The 19,617-nt window shown below is 41.1% G+C and overlaps 1 protein-coding gene across 1 annotated transcript; it reads left to right on the forward strand.

Moving 5' to 3' along the window:
• Positions 1 to 2,437: 2,437 nt before the first annotated feature.
• Positions 2,438 to 17,270, forward strand: SERPINB5 (serpin family B member 5). The gene is made up of 7 exons (XM_066186862.1): positions 2,438 to 2,638; positions 7,534 to 7,708; positions 10,319 to 10,456; positions 11,460 to 11,577; positions 12,816 to 12,958; positions 14,364 to 14,531; positions 15,766 to 17,270. The coding sequence occupies exons 2-7, from the start codon at positions 7,535 to 7,537 to the stop codon at positions 16,156 to 16,158; spliced, it is 1,134 nt and encodes a 377-aa protein (XP_066042959.1). The 5' UTR covers positions 2,438 to 2,638; position 7,534; the 3' UTR covers positions 16,159 to 17,270.
• The last annotated feature ends 2,347 nt before the right edge of the window (positions 17,271 to 19,617 follow it).

Raw genomic sequence — 19,617 nt, forward strand, 5'->3', positions numbered from 1 at the left:
GATAGTTGTTCAATTCACAGGGGGCTTAAAAATAGTCTTTATTTTTTCATAAGGAAAAATCCTGTTATTGGTTCGGGGTTTGTTTTGTGGTTTTTTGTTTTCTTTTTTTTTTTTAAATTGTGGTGGTAGAAAAACAGGCCATAATAGGTGTGAGTTGAAAATACTTTGAGATTGAACTGAACAGAACTAAGTTAGTGCACGGTAAATGAAGGACATGGGGATGCTGATACAAGTAGTTGTTACTCAGTCAGACTGAGGAAGAGTGTTCGTGGGTACAGGGACAACTACCTTGCTTCTTGTCCTTACAAACTTCAACAGTCTGAGATTCAGCATCTTCTTACTTTTCAAGTTAGCATCTTCTGCTTTTATACATCTTCCTTGTTGGGCTGTAAGTAACATCCAGTTATATACCAGCAATTCCCATATATCTGAATAAGTAGCTAGCAGAAAGTCAGTTATTTTAACACTGCCTTCAAGAGCAAGTGAGCCCAAACTGTCCATTCTTAGGGGAAACAAATCTGTTCTGTGAGTCACTCAGTTACCAGAGCCAGTGTACTTCTTCACTTGAAGCATAACAATTGCAGCAGTAATTACTAGTTTCATGGCACCATTATCAGAATTAATTAATTTCTCAGCACTAACTAGGTCAGACTGAAGGATTCTGTACTGCTACATGGTGCCAGATCTCTGCTATTGCAGAGCAGTTACTCAATGAAGTGTAAGTGATGTTTACACAGCTCCATCTTGGCAATGCAGAGCCCTTTCCCTTTTCCACAGCTCAGCCCTTTGAGGCACATACTTATATCTGTGTTTCCTGCCTATCAGTAAGAAGGAAATGGATATGGTGAGGTGTGCTGCCTCTATAAAGGCAGTCTGCCTGTTGTCCACCTCCCTGCAGCTTATCCAGAATCTCCTGAGCCACTTCACAGTGACTGTACTTGTTAGACCTGGGTCTGAGAAAAGGTTTGCTTCTGCAGAGATGGCAACACTTGGCTTTAGATTACTTGCAGACATCTGAGAAGAGTCTGGCAGCCAAAATTATTGTGTATTTTCATAAACATTTCTCTCACAGAAGGCTTAATTAGATACATAACAATGATGCCCCAGATGGCACAATTTAACCAGCTGGCTTGTATCTTATTTTAATTGCCTAAACACATCCACACCCTCTCTTTGTTATGAATTCAGTAATGGAAAAGGATATGAATTTTAAATTTGCTGTCTGGCAGTGATGGAAGGTGAACTCCATCTGCATCACAGAAAAAAAAATCATTTGGGTGATAAGAGCTCAGGAGCCTTTTGGAAGGAAACATGGGTAGGACACAATCAGGATGCTGTGGTGTGGCCTGATTTATGCTCAAAGCAACACAGAAACATGTAATTCCAGAAGGAGATACCATCTCCCCAGTTCCCACTGTCACCAAGGAAGTACCAAGATGGTGAAAATGCATCTTTTTAGTCCTACGCATTTCATCTGGGCAGCTGGGCACACCAGCACTTCAAATCTGAAAGCCAATTCACTTATCTTGCTTATACTTTTTGTAGTCTGAAAATATGCAGGGCTGCCTGGGGTTACTGAGGTGTGAACCCGAGCTGTGCCTGTGGTGCAGGGCCTTTTCCTCACGGGACTGAGGGGTAGCCATGGCCTCCCAGGGAGTACTTGCTGGTGTACTTGGCTGCCCAGCCAGGGGATTGTGTGGAGCAGGGGTAGGACACCTATTTCTTGGTAAGGACTGCATACATCTTTCAAATTATAGAAAATACACCTCATGGGCGGCACCAGCGCCTCTCCCTTTCTTTTCCCTCCATGTCATGTTCATCAGTACTAACATGGGCTGTTGTACATGAACCCAGTGGTGCCCATTCTGGAAGTGAAGGTGTGAGATTTTCTGTTCCCCTGCCACCTCTGGGGACAGCTGGCAGCAGGGAAGGCTGCTCCCCTGCAGAGGACCTGGCTGCTTATGGGAGGGAGCTCTGCTTTACAGCAACAAGATGTTTTCCTTTGATCATTAACACCAGTTTGACCTTGGGCTTTTTAGGCAGCCAAACACACACATATGCCTCATAGGCAGAGTTAAGATACTGTCTTAATGCATATACAGATGCAAAGTGCCCAGCCACACACTTCTACATGTTTTGGTTTTCTTCTGGATCTCTTTTTCACGATTACAATTTTTCTGCAAATAGTGGTAATCTCAATTGGAGTTTCTTGGAGTGCTGGTTTTGTTGAGAAGGTCTTCTAATTGTTCGTCAGCTCCTGCATTTGCTCCTTCATTCGTTCTTGTCTGGTGCCTTTTGTGCTGCGCTTGCTGAAGGCAACACACAGGGCTGCTCTTTCCTGCCACAGCTTGTTGTTGTTTTCAGTGGCTGGGCAGGCAAAGACAACTCTGGTGTGAATCATTTTGCTCCTCCAATGTAGGAGTTGCCACGAAGAATGATTAAGGGAGGGGGAAAAAAAAGCAAGAGTGAGAGGCAATGTGTGTGTGTGTGCACAAACTGAGGTTGGGAAAGTGGGAGTGGTGTCAATGAGTAGGCAAGTAACATAGTCTTCTGCTCAGCAAGGTTTCAGAACGGGCAGCTGGTTCTTTGTGCTGTGCTCACTTCATTGATTCGTTTACCAGGATTATAGCCTTGCAAAGTAAGTACAGCTTTTTTCTTTCTCTGATACTTTAATTTATGCTGAGCTAATAGTTAGCAAATCTCTTATGTGAAACATAATTGCGTGGAGGGAGTGGGATAAGGAAATTTGTACAAAAAATGTACACGTGGAATAAAGAAGCTTTTTTGCCTTCCCAAACCACAGTGTTTTGGTTTCACTTCAAAACTGTGGCAATTGCTATGCTAGATTTCTTTCTTTTTCAAAGGATTCATTGGAAGCACTGAAAAAGGTCTGGCAGGTGAGACAGCAAGGGTGTTAGAAATTATTAAAATATGGTGGTTTATTGCAAATGGCTATTCCTATATCAGAAAAAGCAGGTTGTGTATGATGCCATGAAAATCCTCCTTGTGCCAAAGTAGGATTTAGATTGGTTTGTAAGCCTTTGTTAGAGAGGAATATTCTTCTCGTTTTCTGCAGAGGTGTGTACGCTCCACTCTGTTTGATCCGAGTTAAAAACCAAATGACTAACCCACACTTGTCTAAAGTGAAGGACAGGAGCTTAGGCTTAGTAAATACAAATTTATTTTCAGTGCGACCATTTAGTTTTGAAGAGTTCATTGGCCATTGAAGTACAACAAAGCACATTGCAGTGGCTTGTTTCTCTTTCCTTCCTGGAGTGACTTTCCCTGCTATGTTGCTGACAGTGCTTTTCCCTCAGCTATATGAGGTGCTCTGGTCCCACATCAGTCTGATATCGAGCATTCCTCAATGTCTGTTCAGAGGAAATTGTGTCCTTGTTTTTTAATCCAGGTGGTTTGTCAGGTGGAGAGTTGTCATTTCTGTAGAAGAAGAAAAGGCTCACAGAAACCTTTTACTTCCTTTATATCTTGTGTTTGCTGAGTAAGAACTGAAGTGGGATCATGTTAAACTCTTGATCTAGTTTCAATATTAATGCCTCACTTGTGATATTTGCGTGTGGGTTGTTTCACATAATTCATCCTCTTGGAATTTTGTTTGGACTGGAGAGACTACAGCACTGGCACACACAGCTCCTGAAATATAAACCCAATGTACCCCTCAGCTCTGGATGGCTAGCATTGTCTGTGTTTTATCTGCCACAGGTATCTTCTTCTGGAAAGACTGCTTAACTGAGACAAGGATAAAATAAATACTTGTTCTGCTTTATCGGACTATTCCTACATTACAACTAACTTGACTTGTCACACATTTGCACACAGAAGTTGCTATTCTTGTGATTATATTTTTAAATATAAGTTCTATTTAGATTTTCCCTTAGTAAGCAGATAGTAAAAAATCCTCTCTGTTGTTTTTTTTGGGGGGGGGATTTGTTGTAGCTGTTGAATCCAAGAGTGACTAAGCAAAAATGATGTCTTATACCAATAAACAAGTTTAAATCAGGTTTTTCTGAACTAGTTCTGTAGCCTTTCAGCTCCATTCTGCATCTGAAAATGTTTCTTTCATGCTGTGACTGTCACAGTTTTAAATAAAATTGGGTGGATCTCAAGCTTCAAGTACTTAGAAGATGCCCCACTACTCTAGGCCTTTCTGGAAATGCTGACATCCTGCTTTCCTGGGAAAGGAGGGACCCAATAAGAATCCATGCGGCAGGCCTTTTTAAAATTTCATTTTCAGTTTTTTGACTCCTCCCTGTTTGAGGGTTCCCTGTGATTACTGACTCAGGAGCTACTCTGATTTCTGAGACTGTTAATAGGCAGGTAATGGGCTTTCCTCTCACTGGGAGCCTCAACCCTTCTCACTTGCCTGGAACTGGCTTTACTGGACTTGCAAGGCTTGAGATGCTCAAGGCTTTAAAGAGATCTAAGATTTTTTAATATTCAATACTATAAATTCTTTTCTGTAATATGAATGTTGTAATAGAATAGAAATTAATAAATGAAGAATAAAAAACTGACTGACCAGTTGAATAAACGGTGGAATAGAGATTATTCTTTGCTGTCCAGCCAGTCATTCAAGGTTAAGGGTGCAACTGAGCTTTTTTTTTCAACAAAATGTTCTGAATTGTCCTTATTTTAATTGTATCATTAAAATAAAGAAATTAAAATGGAGAGCTTTGCCACTATCAGAAACAGTTTCACTCTCCTCCAGAGAAGCTTTGAGCAGTTACTGAGTGAACAAAAGTACATAAAAAGTCTACCATGAAATACCTCCTGTTTCGCTCACTGAAAATAAACATTGAAACTTCACAAAAAATGATCCAACATGAATAGTGTCAGAGATACTAATGAGGTCAGAGCAGCTTTTAACTGGCATAAGGAAGAAGAATTTAATTCAATTATGTAAAATGTCCTATTTTATTCTATTACTCTGAATGTCTTGCAACCCAAGGAAGTGAAACACAGGTAGCACATCTACATCTCAAAGTTAACATTAAGCCAGAAAGGAGCAAGGGGTATTTTTAATTGGTTATGATTTCATATTGATTTTTATCCTGTAAGGAAGATCCGGAGCCCTGAATAGGACAATATCATGCCAAGTAATACTAAATAATATACTCTATTAACAATTTTTTTTTTTCAGGTGCATGACTCATAAGATTTTTTGCATGATTTGTCTTTTTGAGGGTAGATGTTTACTGAATGACGCATTCTTGGTTCCCTGGGTAATTTTCCACCAGTTCCTCAGTAAGAAATACCTGTGAAGTTAATACTTGCCCCAAGTCTTCAATTTTGGAGGGTGGTGCTGGTGTGGGGTGGAGCAGAGAGAGTGAGAAGCAGAGACAAGTATAGGAGTGTATTGTGGGTTTGTGTGAGAATGGTTGAGTTAATAGAAAATATAAGGTAGGTAGCCTATGCTGGGGAATTTTTTAAAGACATGCACAAGCACAAAAGAGCACATTTATGATGAGCAATTGCAAGAAGGCATTTTAAGGAATGATTTTATGTTTTCTTCTTTGCCCTGTTGTTCCAAGTTACTCCCTCTTCACCAGTCTCAGTCCTTCAAACTTGTTCTTGTCTTTTGCCACTGTCCTGCCTAAAGCTCTTTTCCCTTAAAAGCTTGACTTTTCTGGTAATTAGTTGCTTTCATGCCTGAGAAATTGTCTACATAAACGAGGTGGATGGTTGGTGTGCTAGGCTGGCACTTGGTCCTCTCTTTACACCCAAATGATCTCTGAGACGTTTCCTGTGCCTTGATGTGACATCAGCTCGATGCCTGCTGATGCTGTAAAATGGAATCTCTTATGGAAAATTTCTCTTTACCAAGCAGCTGCCAGAGACTGCCAGAGTACTGGAAGAGAGAAAAGTTCAATCAGACCCATTCTGAATTCCCAGTCTGACAAAACCTCTGGATGCTGCAAAGCATACTCCTCTGTATTTTCACGTGGGGATAACTTTCTCCAATGAAATATGTTCGGTGTTTGCTGTCTTCAAGATGAACTCTTTTTCTTGGTTTTTTTGTTTTTTTTTTTCTTCCCTCAGTGGGAGGGGATTTGTTAGCAAACAGTTTGTTGCTAACGCCAACAGTCAGAACATTTTGCAAGAGTGCAGGGCTGGTTAGGTGTGCTTTTCTAATGCCAACTTAAAAAGCCTTGGTTTAATGCCAGTGTATCTTTTTTTAAAAACTTGATTAAATGCAGTGCATTTCACTAACCTTTTATACTCCATCTTTTAGCCCAAAACAAACTAGTTGTCATGTAAAACAATTGACTTACCTAGTAGATCCAAGTTAATTAAAATGAAAATGAAGGCATTTATTTTGTTAAAGGCCTTCTGTAGTCAAACAGGCCTTACGAGTAAATAAAATTGTTTTCTTTACCGCGTTGTGGGCAAATGATGTCCCTGTTCTGTTACTCCCACAAAAAATAATTATAAAAATTTAAAACTACCACAAATTATTTGGAAGTCATTACTACTGTCAAGTACTACAGCTGCTCTAGAGTGTCTCTGTGCAATAGTGTCAGATGTTCGGCTACATTTGGGCAGCACAACACATGCAAAAATTTACATTTCCTTTCTGTCTCTGTCCATTGCTTAGATGGAGCTGTTTAGCACTAATTTTAACAGTTTCCTTTTTTTTTAGGGATACGTGGTGTTGGAGGCATAGTAATTGTGAAATTCACTATGCCAAAGCGGTCATCTTCTGTGTAATTGCTGGTCTAAAGCCAGACTTGTGCTATTGACAGAAATTCTGGGGTTCACCCTTCTTGGCTTGAATCTACACAAATGTGCTTAGACTAAAGTGCAACTTTCGGTATGTGAAAGCAGCCTTGCAAGATGGGAATAGTCTCTGGCTTTCCCAGAGCATGGACAGGAACAACTGTGCCTTGCCTTTCCTGACTGCACAGGTCATGTAACAGCCCTGTGGCAACTGCAGTTACTTAGAGTGTCTGGGAAAACCTTTGAGTTAAAACAGTGTAAGTGATGGATGGGCACACCAATATTTTTTAGAAGGCCTCCTTTAAGTTTCTAAAATAATCTCAATGCACAGGACCAGGCAGCTTTCTAGAGACTTCTAGCAAAGCCAGATACAATGGGGATCAACCCCGAGAGGATGGACATGTACCAAAGCTAAAGGTCTAATGGACAATTAGCCATGAAGCAAGAGATAGAGAAGTTATGAGACCATTAAAGACCTGTCTGAGAGCCAAGAGAGCCCAGAGCATAGGTGAATTACCTTCTGAGTTTGCACATTTTAAGAGTATCAATTAAAAACTGATTAAATTCGTATGTGTTCCAATTTGACTCAGTGTGTGTGGGTCGCCCTGACCCACACAGATTTTCTCAAGTGTTTCTGATAATACTTGCTCTACATGACACATGGCGTTGCCTGCTGTCACTTGAACATGATGGCTATTACTGAACCTCTCCTCTCCTCAGTGCTTTGACCCATCCCCACCACAGCAGGAACTAGAATTACAACCTGAGTCCTCTCTCTTTTTCCCTTTTCCATTTCAGGATGACAATGGACGCTCTGCAACTAGCAAACACTGCCTTTGCAGTTGATATGTTCAAAAAGCTATGCGAGAAGGACAAAACAGCCAACATTATTTTTTCCCCACTATGTACCTCAACATCTTTGGCTCTGGCGTATAAAGCTACGAAAGGTGATACTGCAGACCAGATGAAACAGGTAAGCTGTCAGCAACCTGTTCTGTGGCTGCAAAACTATATGGCTGTTGTAGGTGTCTTCTTATTAACTCTTGTTAACTTTCTCCTGGATGTCTGGTTCCTTTGTAAGATAGATTTCAAACCATCCGTCCAAATTTCTTGAATGGTTCCACACTCCATGGCTCTGCACAACAAAAGGGTGAAACTCTGTCTTAGAGAAAAATCTTTACAGGCATGTATAAGGTGGAAGTGGACATAGCAGAGTCCTTATAAGCATTAAAGCCTTGTCTCCTTTTAGCAGAGTGTTTGTGCTTATGAGTCACTGTCCAGATCACTGCATTTTCTAGATAACTGTTTTTTCATTATTCAAGAATTCTTAGCTTTACAGAATTGAAAATTATTTTGCCATTGGTGTCAGCAGCAGGTATGTGTAGCAGCCTTGTTACTGAGTTTTCCCCTTTCTCCCACAATACTGTGAAGAGGAGGTGGGTGCAGTAGAAGGGGCACAATTTCGTCCACATTTCTCCTTACAAGCAGTGGGTAATGTTCAAGGGGTTTCCAGCATGATGATCCAGCATGGCAGTCTTGATTCAATCAGTTTATGGAGCTCACCCTGTGGAGCATGGAGTCAGCCCTCCAGCCTTGTCTGCTGCCTCTGTGTAAGCAGAGATTGAGCTGGATCCTTTTTGTCCCAGTGAGGGTCCCCATGGTTTCTGCAGTTACCTGAAGGTGCATGAAATGCAAATTAAGTATGCATTTGTATGCTGATTATCACCTGGCTCTGAAAGACTCTCTACTTATTTGAATGGATTTTCCCTCCTTTGGAAATTCCTCCATGTAGTTTCTCATTCACTGAAAGCACCCATGAGCACAGCCTTCTGTGCCCATACTTATACCACAGGGAGTCTTGTGCAGTTCACAGAGCTGCACAGCAATATGTCCTTGAAAATCATAGAATCGTAGAATGGTTTCTGTGGGAAGGGACCTTCAATCCCCTTGTCACAGGCAGGGACATCTTCCACTAGACCAGGTTGCTCCAGACCCTACCCAACCTGGCTTTGAAGACTTTCAGGGACGGATCTTGTAAGCACTGCACATTTTTCCACACATAATTAAAAAAAAAATTAAAATTAAAATGGTACCCTGAAGCTCCCGCACCATTTCAAAATTCAAGCGTTGCCTTTCTGATGGGAAAGTTAAAAATATTACCCTGCCCTTATTTTGTTTTCATTTGTGTCTGCAATTTGCTTTGAACCATTCCATAATAACAAGTTAACCTGCACATCCACAAGTGGAGCTCTGTTACACAAGTGCACTTGTGTTTCATATTTCTCTAGTGATATTTAAAAAGTGCTGACTACAGATGCTAAGGAGAGCTTGGTATGCTTTTAAGTGTAATATCACCTATTTTCCCTGTCTATTCTGGCTTCTGCCTCCCCCTGAGTTTGTGCTTGGATTTTAAATACTAGATACAAAAGGAGCCAGATGGGCACCTGTAGTCTGGAACATCAGTCACCAAACTTGTGCCAAAAATTCTCCCGGGTAGAGAAGCTGTAGTAGCTTTCCCCTCCAACCTAGTTCCCAGGCACAGAAGCTTTCTGCACTTAACATGCAAAGAAATAAGACTGTTGGAACAGAAGGAAAAAAGTTGAGATAGGTGTTTCTAAGGAAATGGAGTTTTTTGAGAGCTGTGCTGCTACTGTGTTGGGAGTTTATTGCCTTCTGCTCCCACCTAGCAAGGATAGTGGAGGACATACAAGGGTGACCAAGGCAGAGCAGCAATTTTGTCTGTTAAGCTGTGATGTGTTTTGAGAGAAAGAGCAGTATGATGTACAAAAGGAAAAGAAGGTCTCAAGTGCCTGCTGTGCCTCATAAGGGAATTTGAGGCAGGTGAGGAGGGTTGGACAGGCTTTCTGTAATGAAAGAGCCACCATCAAAGATCCTGTAATAAGTAGGCATTAAAAGTTTAATTCTTATTTATAGCGTTATTTTCAAACAAGGACTTCATTACCCCAGTATTTCTTAGAACTGGACTTGTCATTCCCAGGAGTTGGAAAGTGGCCACGTGTGGGTCAGCAGCCCTACCCACGGTTCTACTGTGTCTACAAAACCAAACACAGTTATCTTTATCTGATCAGTTTTTGCTGAAATGTCATGTGATGTCATATATTAGTCACAGCAGGCAGAAAACATGATGATCTGGCAAGATTTTTAAAGGTGTAGCCCACTTCTAGAAAGGAGATTATCTGGGGCCCTCACATATCTGTCTTAAAAACTTCAGGATTTTGAGTGGGAATGTGAGTTTGGCAAAAACATTATGACTTTATACTATGGAGTTTTAGTAAGTCATATCACTAGCATGAATAGTTCTATTGGTTTCTTTAGATTGCTCATAGGAAAGAAATGCGTTTGGTTAAAGTTCTGGTAGGATCGGGTTTTTCAATTTATGTTAGCATGTCAAATACATAAATGATTTTTGAGTAACAACCATGAAAGGCTCTGTCATTAGCTTAAATACAAAAAGCAACAGCTCACAAAAACTAGCATTATTTTTTGCTTACCTGTAAAGAATGTCTAGACAATAATAATAATAAAAGATGAGGCTTAGTGTTTTATCATGTTCATTTAACAGGTGCTGCATTTACAAGATGTCAAAGATGTTTCTTTTGGGTTTCAAACAATAACTTCAGATGTTTCCAAACTCAGCTCTTTCTTTGCACTGAAAATGGTCAAACGGCTCTTTGTAGATAAGTCTCTCAATCCTACCACAGTAAGTACTGCAGAAAAACTCTGGTGTTATGAATTGCTTGGCCATCATCTTGATGGATTATGGTGTCAGACTGCAATGTTATTTAAAATTAGTTCTTGTACTTCTGGCTGTTGGTTGACTGGACTCAAATGATGAACAGCATAATATTGTCTGCTGCCATAAAGGTTTGTAGGAGGATTGATGAGTCTGCTGCTTGACTCCAAGCTGTGCAACTCTTACAACACTTTTAATTCTTTCATTAATATGCTTTAGGTCAGTAGCAAGTTTGGCTTTGAATGCAACATAACTTCCATGCCACATCAAAGTCTTTGCATTGCAAGTATGAGTGAAAAATCAGTGTAAAAAATTGGTGGTGCAAGTGTGTGTCCAGTTCACACACCCAAGTAATTACTGCATAAGCTTCAGTTTTCTTAATCTGCCTGAGAAGTCAGAAGCCTGACTATTGAAGCAACACAAGTGAAGAAGGTGGTGTTTGGCTTTTTAACTTATGAACTTTGCAAAAAACTGAGAAGAACGCTCTGTGTGTGTGTTTTTTCCCCCCAAAGTTGTCTTTGAGTAGAGTCCCAAGCAAAGATAACATTGGCCTAAAAGAGGTGTTTCAGAAAACTCAACATGCTGCAGTGATGCTGTGATCAGATCACCTGCTGTTCAGCCTCTGCTACAGCAAAGGCCAGGGCCCAGAGCAATAAGTGTCTTCCCTGGTGAGGACAGATGTGATGGGAGCAGACTGTGGCCTCTATCTCAGCCTTGCTCAGGCCTGGACTGAGGGTTGTTTTATCCTGTAAACTCTGGCAACATGGTCACTCCTGCAATATCAAAGTTCCTTAACTGCTGATGTAACACCACTGGTCTGAAGATGACCTTGGGAGTGATGTTCTGGATGCAGGTGTACATCCTTGTTGTCTCCTGGAGTTGTTTAATAGCTTTCCTTAAATAATAATGAACTCCTCGACTACCCGATGACACTTAACCAAGCATGACTGTGGTTACTTGTGTCTTCCAGGACTTTGTCAACTCCACAAAGAGACCTTTTCCATCTGAACTGGAATTAGTGGAGTTCAAAGAAAAAACTGAGGAAACTCGAGAAAAGATCAACAAATCCCTTTCAGAGCTGACTGATGGTGGGTATAGCTTAACCTTGGGGATGCTGTTTACCTCTTTGGAGAAAGATCTTTATCCTTGTGACACCTCTTTAGGCATAAATGCACAGTGAAAGAAGACTAGGCCTACTATTTGGATTCATGAGGATTAGCAGCACTGACTTCACTGCTGCAGCACTTCTGAAGGTGGAAATGTGAGACTGACCTTGCATTAGCCTTGGGGAAAGCTGCTCACATTTGACTGCAGCAGGATGGTTTAGGAGAATGATAGGTCCTGGCTGTGGAGCATCACAACATGTAAAACCAAAACATTGAACCCTCTAATTCCTTCAAAAGCTTCATTGTGATGGGAAGCACTCGTTGGACTCTGAGTTCCAGGCTGTTAATTGATATTTCAGCTGCTTTTGCCAGCCAGGGTGCCACAAGCAGATGTGAGTCTCTCATTTGCAGTCTTGTGAAAACCCCTGCAGAGGTGGCCCTGGGGTTGGTTGCCACCTCTTGCCCTCGTGTGGTGCAAGTATGGAAACGCCATGCACGAGTCTCGTCCTTCCCAGGCTGGCTTCCATGGGGAAACACCTCGCTCTGCCTGTGCAGCCCCAAGACACGACTTGCCTTCCCAGTGCTCTCAATTCAGGGTCATTTATGGCAGTGCTTGAACAAGTCTAAAACAGAGAGAGTGAGTCATGACATTTACATCCTCTTTTGAAGTCTATAGTGGTATTTGGATATCAACTGTAATCAGAGCAGCTTTTTTTTTGTTTGTTTTTTTTTTTTTTTTTGTTTTGTTTTGTTTTGTTTGGTTTGTTTTTTTTTTTTTTTTTTTTGTTATCCTGGTTATTTTATTCTCATATCAGTCTAGAAAAGAGTAGCTGCTAATTTGAAACTTCCCTTCAAGTCTTGCTCTCCAAATGACAAAGTGTTTTTTCACTTAAATCTGTTGAATTTCACAGAAAACTCAGCACCTTCTTTAAGGTACTGAACAAAAGCAGGAGATGTAGTTTTGATTACATGTGATATAAACCAACAAAATGTGTCATTTGGAAGATCTGCCTTGATCCCAAACCCCACATCAAAAATTAAGCTGCAATTTTAAGTAAGTGCTTATTTTTGAAATTTTCCATTAGAAAGAAAATCTTTTATCTCTGAGATGCAGGACACAAGTGTGTTCAGTTCAGTGAAATGTTACCATATTCACTTAAAGAAATTGATATACTGCTAATGGATTGTTGTATTAACAACCACCTTAACCCCATTCACAGGAAAAATGGAGAATGTTTTGAATGAAGATAGTGTAAGTGACCAGACTCAGATCCTTCTAGTTAATGCAGCTTATTTTGTCACAAACTGGATGAAGAAGTTCCCAGAGGCAGAGATCAAAGAATGTCCTTTTAAAGTTAACAAGGTATGTTCCGGTGGGGGGGGGTGGGGGGGTGGGGGAAAGGTACTGTTTCCTCTCATGAAAATGCAAACTTTGAGCTAAGGAATCCCAACAAGAGAAAATGAGAAATACTGATTACCATAGAATTCTTAGACTACCTAATATTACACAGTGTTGCAAGGGTCCCAGACTGCCCTGGGAGTATGTTTAGACAACATGATCTGAGTACAAGTGGTCAGAAGCAGCCATTGTCTGCAAAGCGATGCAAATTCTCATGGGCAGCTTTTTCCAAGAGATTGGAAAGTTGCAGGTACCAGGGGCTGCATCTAAAAACCAGCAGAGGTGAAGCACATTGCATTTCTTGAGCTGGTGAAATGTTTAAAGTTTTGTCACCTCTTTGAGTACATCCCTTAGGTGCCTGGCCCTGTGTTTTCCTCTTCAGAGATGCCATCCCATCAGGCTCCCTCTTTCCCTTCAGGCTCAGGACTGCAGCCCTCTGCATGTCAGTCCTGCTTAGCCATGAGGTCCAAGTGGGAGCATCACCTGTGGCTGGTACATTCTGGAGTCTGTGACCAGTGATGAATATTGTAATCAGACAACTTACAGCCAAGATACAAAGCTGCAGAACGTTTGTGAGATAAAGAGATTATGTTCCAAATATATACACAAATATATATACATCTCTATAATAAATAGAGATTCATAAGCAAAGTCAGAGTTTAGGGTCACTGAAAATATTCATAAATTAGCTCATCAGCCAATAGTTCCAACTAAAAAAGTTTTTAAAGTCACACAATCAACACTAAATTTTTAAGTGAAACATCTCAAGATTTTTTTCCCCTAAAGTAACATTTTTCTACTGAATTTCAGTTTTGAACATTTTTATGTGGACAGAACAGTTTTAAAGTCTTCCCTATGAAATTAAGTGTTTTGTGGTTGATTTGTTTTGTTCTGTTCTGTTTTGTTTCATTCAAAATCAAAGACTTAGAGATTTAGGTAAGCCTGAAATTTCTTCTGATTATGTTTCAACTCCTGAACCAAAATGTCAGCTTTTGGTATGAACAGCTTGACCTTCAACAGCTGTGCTCAGTGCTTGACACTTGCTAGCATTACAATGCCCTGTAGACAGTGTAGTTGGTAGCACTCAGTGAAACGGCGAGAAGGGCCACCAATATTAGATAAATTGTACTTTAAAGGCACATCCCCCATATGTATCAAGGAGAATTCCGTTCTACTTTTCTTTGGAAAGCTGCCTGCTGTAAAAAGCCAATAGAGTCTCTCACTGCGGCTTTCAATACCTTTGAAAGCCAACAATTTCTCTGGTGGTAACTCAATGCATCCCTTCTGTGCAAGCTTACAAACTTTCCTCTGACACCATATTATTTGCAAATTAAAAGGAATGATAGATTGTTTCCTCTGTGTTTTGCAGACTGAAACGAAACCAGTGCAGATGATGAATCTGGAAGCTACTTTTTGCCTGGGCTATGTAAAAGACTTAAATGTTGCCATCCTTGAGCTCCCATGCCTCAACAAACATATAAGCATGCTCATTCTGCTGCCCAAAGAGATTGAAGATGAGACTACTGGCTTGGAGAAGGTGAGAGAAAAAAATAGAATTGCTATGATACTTCCCTTGGAAACAGCTCATAGAATGCCATATGTTCATGGAAAGTTTTTGTCATTTAGAAGCAATGCATATGGAAACAAAAAAGTAACTTTCATGTGAATCTACTGTCTCATTCTGCTTCTCTGCTCCTCCTCTCATATTTGTGGCATCATCATTTTTACTGTGTCCATTGCAAGGTTGTAAATGAGGCTTTGTTCTAGACAGGGAGTGCACAGAAGACAGCATAAAGAACAGAAGGTGCCCTTATTTCTGCTATCATTTTTTTTCAACTGACATGTGTCCATGATTTATTTTACTAAGGTCTTAAGCTTCTCCAAATTTTAATTTTGAGTAGAGGTGCCTGCAAATGAGCCATTTTTTATTACAATTGCACATAAATGTGAAAATTAATAAGGCATTCCCTAAAGATCAATAATTTCTTATGCAATTTCTCTATGAAAATTTTACAACATATTTCCACCTCTTCAAAGCTTATTAAGGACTAAGTAATTAATAATATTAATTAATAGCTATTAATTAAAAGTTACTTAAGGATTAAAAGACTGATGATCACTCAAGTCGCCTTTGTAATTTGCTGCAACTGGCCACAATTTTTAAAGGCAGAAAGATTCTGTCTTTGCAGTGGTAAGATACTTTTATATGTTGGAGTAAATTACAGAACACACCTATCATAAAATGCAAGTGAGGCCTTTCCTGATACCAATTTGTTGTGGCCCCAAATTCTGCCTCCTCCCTTTCCAATTTTTAAAAAAATTGCTTGAACAGCTGTATGTTTGATTGAGATCAGGCTCTGGATTTGGATTTTGTGTCCCAAACACCAGCAATTTCATTACTCTGTAGGGCCAAGAATAAAGACTTTTGGATCTCTGCCAGTTGGCCAGGTGTAACCTGGGTAGGGACTGTCTTCCTCAGGTTCTTTCATATGGCTGCTGAGGTGATTGCTTATCAAAAGCTTGCCAGAGCGTGCACATGCAGAAGAGTTCCTCCAGAGGCCTGTCCTGTGGATTAAATCATACTTGAATCAATATAGCTGAGAGTATGTTAAGCCTGAATGCTATGGTTGTGAATTCAGATACAAAAATTGCCTTTGGACTTTATTTTTTGGAGGCTTGATGGGAGTGAGGAGTTCAGGAATGGTCTTTTTTTTCTCCTTTCACTTTCCTCGGACTGCTCACTAATTGCCTTTGTTTGTTTGTGCTTTCAGCTGGAAAAGGCGCTGACCCCTGAGACATTATCACAATGGACGAATCCCAGCATGATGGCCAACACCAAAGTGAATGTATTTCTTCCAAAGTTCAGTGTGGAAGGTGATTATGACCTGAAGCCACTCCTGGAAAGCCTAGGAATGACAAATATCTTCAACGAAAGTGCATCAGATTTCTCTGAGATGTGTGAGACAAAAGGTGTTGTCGTGTCAAAGATCATCCATAAAGTCTCCTTGGAAGTAAATGAACAAGGTGGCGACTCCCGAGAGGTACCAGGATATCGGATTCTGCAGCACAAAGATGAATTTAAAGCTGACCATCCATTTATCTTTTTGTTTCGACACAACAAAACTCGCAACGTGATTCTTTCAGGCCGATTCTGTTCTCCTTAAGCGAGGCATGTTCATTACAAAAAAGCACAATTACATTTTTAGTGGTGCACACTCCTATAAAGCTTTTCTTCCTGACTCTCACCTTCTAAAGGAAATCTATGAGGTTCATATATTGGCTGAGTAATACAATGTACTCTACATATGCAGCAGAACTAGTTTCTCTCCTTTTGTTTCCTCCTCTTTAGCGGAATAATTTCCACTGTGAAGAACACACTGTATTTTATTGAGAAGTATCCCAGCTCCAGCAACAAGAACATTTTGTTCCTCTGTGATACTTTTTTCCCCAAATGAAGTGAACTGAGAGCCTCATTTAAGATAGCCCAGGAGCTGTAAAGGGCTCCAGGAGGAAGAGCTGCATTCCTGCTCCCTAGTGAAACCTCTCTCCCTTGTGACTCACACTCCCTGGATTACTAATGCTGAAAAGGGGAAATGTGGACATGTGGTATGATAGCTCTCCCCCTGTAACTGGCCACACTCTGGTGGCCCAGGGTGCCCTACCAGACCCTGCCAGCACCCAGTGCAGCAGTGCACGAGTTCTGCAGCATAGCTACAACAGTTCAGGCTGGCATCAAAATTTGCATCTGTGAAACAGCAGCCACACTTGAGGCCTGTGGACGCCAGAGGCAAAAATCAGGGGACAGTGTGTGTCCCCAGAAGACACTTCAGCATGAAGTTCCCAGACTGGGGGGAGTTGAACTCTGCTGTGTGGCCTTTTTTGACTCATTCCCTTCAGCCTTGGAAGATGGGACAAGTTGACTGCAGCTGCGACAAACCTTGTTGTATATGCCCTAAGGAAAAGAACAATATGCAAATCAAGGATACAACACAGTTGGATTAATACTGGAAGTGCCACATTTCTCATGCACAGATTATCTGCCATTTCTGGATTTAGCATTAAGGAAACTCCTCACAGTTTCTTAATCTCTAAAGCCTGAAAAAGAAATAAGGACTTCAACTTCAGTGAAATTAACATTGTAATTACTAGTCTTCAAATTCCACATGAGATTATGGTATTCAGATTTAATTTCTATCTAAAGGCTGCCTGCTGCATATGTTCAGTACCCATTTACCTAATTACTGTTCAGAATAAAACACTATAAAACCTGTGTCAAATGTACAATACCTCTAGTGTCAGTCTGTGTGTTCATTGACAGTGTCGGTGTTCATGCCTGACTTCCAATAAATTATAGGAATGGAAATAAGCAGATTCACTTAGGCCACAAAGTCAAAATAACAAAAAAAGCAACTAAGTGAATGTCTGGATTGCCCTTCTGAGCTACAAGGTGATAGTTCCCAGTAAGGACTATGTTACGAGGTGTTCAGGATACATGCAGAATTCAATTATGTATCCTCAAAAGATGGAAACAGTTTACTGAGAAATCCTTTTGGTGCCTGAGGTCCAAAAGAAACTGGAAGGAGATCTCTAAATGAGAATATACAGCAAACCCTAATATGCATAGTTTCCACATCAGAGCACTGGTTATTGTGAATTTAGAGACGGGAGTTCTGTTTTGATTCTTGAACTTAACAACCCATGAGAAGCTTTAGTGACAATGACTCAGTAGTCCCCTCCAAGGACCTTTAATGGTTTCTAATGTATTTTAATGTCAGAGGGTTAACTGGGGTCTTTGGCCCATATTTTTGAGGCTATTGAGGAGATTAACTTGGATCAAAAACAATGGGAGGTGAGACCTTGCTGATTTCTGGGGGTCTTCACTGATATTTTGACACAAGGATAGTGCTCAGAAAAATAAAACCCACAACAATTAATGTGAGCCCATCCTGTCTGAGAAGGACTTAGATGCAAAGATCTTTACTGGCTCAACTTCAGTGAAACCTGAATGACTGGTAATGATTGATACACCCCATCATTGTCTCATCTGCTCTGGCAGCTGGGGTCAGATGTATCCAGGGCTGTGGTCATTGTGGCTTCTACTGGTTCTGCTGCAGGAGGTGGGTCAGGACATTGTGCATGGGGGTGATGGCTAAGCAGCTGCACAGGCAGTCTATGCATAGAGAAGAGGGACAGGTTGCCTCTGTCTGTACAGTTTGTGTTTGGGCTCTGACTGTTTGCCAGGTGGTTCCAGTTGTCCAGTAGGCCATTTCACACATATTGCTACAGCTCTGCTGGTCTGCTAGACTGATGAAAACCTCTGGCAGATTGTCCCAACCCTTTTTTCCTTCCTGGATGAGATTTCCTAAAGGAGAAAAGCTCAGACATTGCTTTCTCAACTTTTTCAGGTTCTGAAAACATTCCAGTTCAGGAGCCAGTCTTCATTTAATGGAGGCTGTAGTCTGTTTAAATGCTGATAAGAGCATTTGGCATATCCAATTTATAAAAGCACAAATTTATGACAGCATTCTTCTCCTTGTGAAAGCTTGGCCAGGAAGGGTTATCCCATGAAAGCAGAGAGAAACACTGCTTCAGGGTGGGGTCTGTAATTCTCCACCTCCTGACTAATTCCAAGGTATCCCAGCCTGTGCAAGGCAAGCAGATGTTAGAGATACAAAGCTGTCTTGGCCCACATAAAGCAAACCCTCTTATTGGTCATTGGTGAACAGGGTGGCTTGCCCATGAAAACCTCAGGGTCATTTTTCACTTCTGCCTCTTCTCTCTGCCAGTCCCAGTGTGAAGGTTTTCCACCTAGCAGCACGTGAAGGAGAAGTATCCACGAGGTTCCTGCTGCTGTGAGAAAGCACGTTACAGTCTGTTATTTTCATTCTAGCCATTTCTGGCCTCTGGGCCTTGGCTAAGAAATTGCACGGGAGGAGATGGGAAAATGTGTGTGGGAGTTTGTGTGTAGGAACTCTTACGTGCTGGAAGGTGTTGGTTACAATGGAGAGAGTGAGCATAGCTGAGGACTTGCTCAGATTGACAAGGTGCTCCACCTCACCTTTCAACAGGGCATTACTATCCAGTGAGGGATGATGCCCCTGATGGAAAACAGCAAGCTGTGGCTGGCTTTGGCAGGTAATTGCAAACTGCAGGTCTATGTGCCTGCTTACCTCATCACTTGCTCACCCGCACAGTCACTGCCCACTCCTTACTCCCAGCATTTGGTTGAGGAGGGACACATCTTAATGTCTTGTGGTAGCAAAAGTGGTTTGTAGGGAAGTTCTGAAACTTGAAAAATGCAACTTAGGGCAAATTGGCCCCACTGGAAAAGCAGTACTTTTTTGTGAATATACTGTCCTAAGGGCCCAGAAAAGACAGAATTTGCACCTACATTGACATTTCCTGAGGTGAAGCAGTTAAGCGGATGTCAGGGAAGCTCTGAGGGAATATATGACAGAGCAAGCAAAATAAATCAGTGGAGGAATGATGTCAATACAGGAGGAAGGAAGAAAGCACAGAAACTGGAAGAAGGAAAGTATTGCAAGGTGCTCAAAAATACTTAGTTTGACACTGAAAAGAAGCTTGGACTAGAAAAGCATCAGAACATACAAGGTAAGGCAACA

The sequence above is a fragment of the Chamaea fasciata genome, unplaced genomic scaffold (assembly GCF_029207755.1).
Source record: "Chamaea fasciata isolate MVZ Bird 193981 ecotype frontalis unplaced genomic scaffold, bChaFas1.0.hap1 SCAF_1, whole genome shotgun sequence".
NCBI lineage: Eukaryota > Metazoa > Chordata > Aves > Passeriformes > Sylviidae > Chamaea > Chamaea fasciata.

Excerpts from the sequence above, each read along its gene's own strand:
- SERPINB5 (XM_066186862.1), top strand. The coding sequence starts at position 7,535 with ATGACAATGGACGCTCTGCAACTAGCAAACACTGCCTTTGCAGTTGAT. Across the intron at positions 11,578-12,815 it reads CCTTTCAGAGCTGACTGATG|GAAAAATGGAGAATGTTTTG; the intron begins GTGGGTATAGCT and ends CCCCATTCACAG. Across the intron at positions 12,959-14,363 it reads GTCCTTTTAAAGTTAACAAG|ACTGAAACGAAACCAGTGCA; the intron begins GTATGTTCCGGT and ends TGTGTTTTGCAG.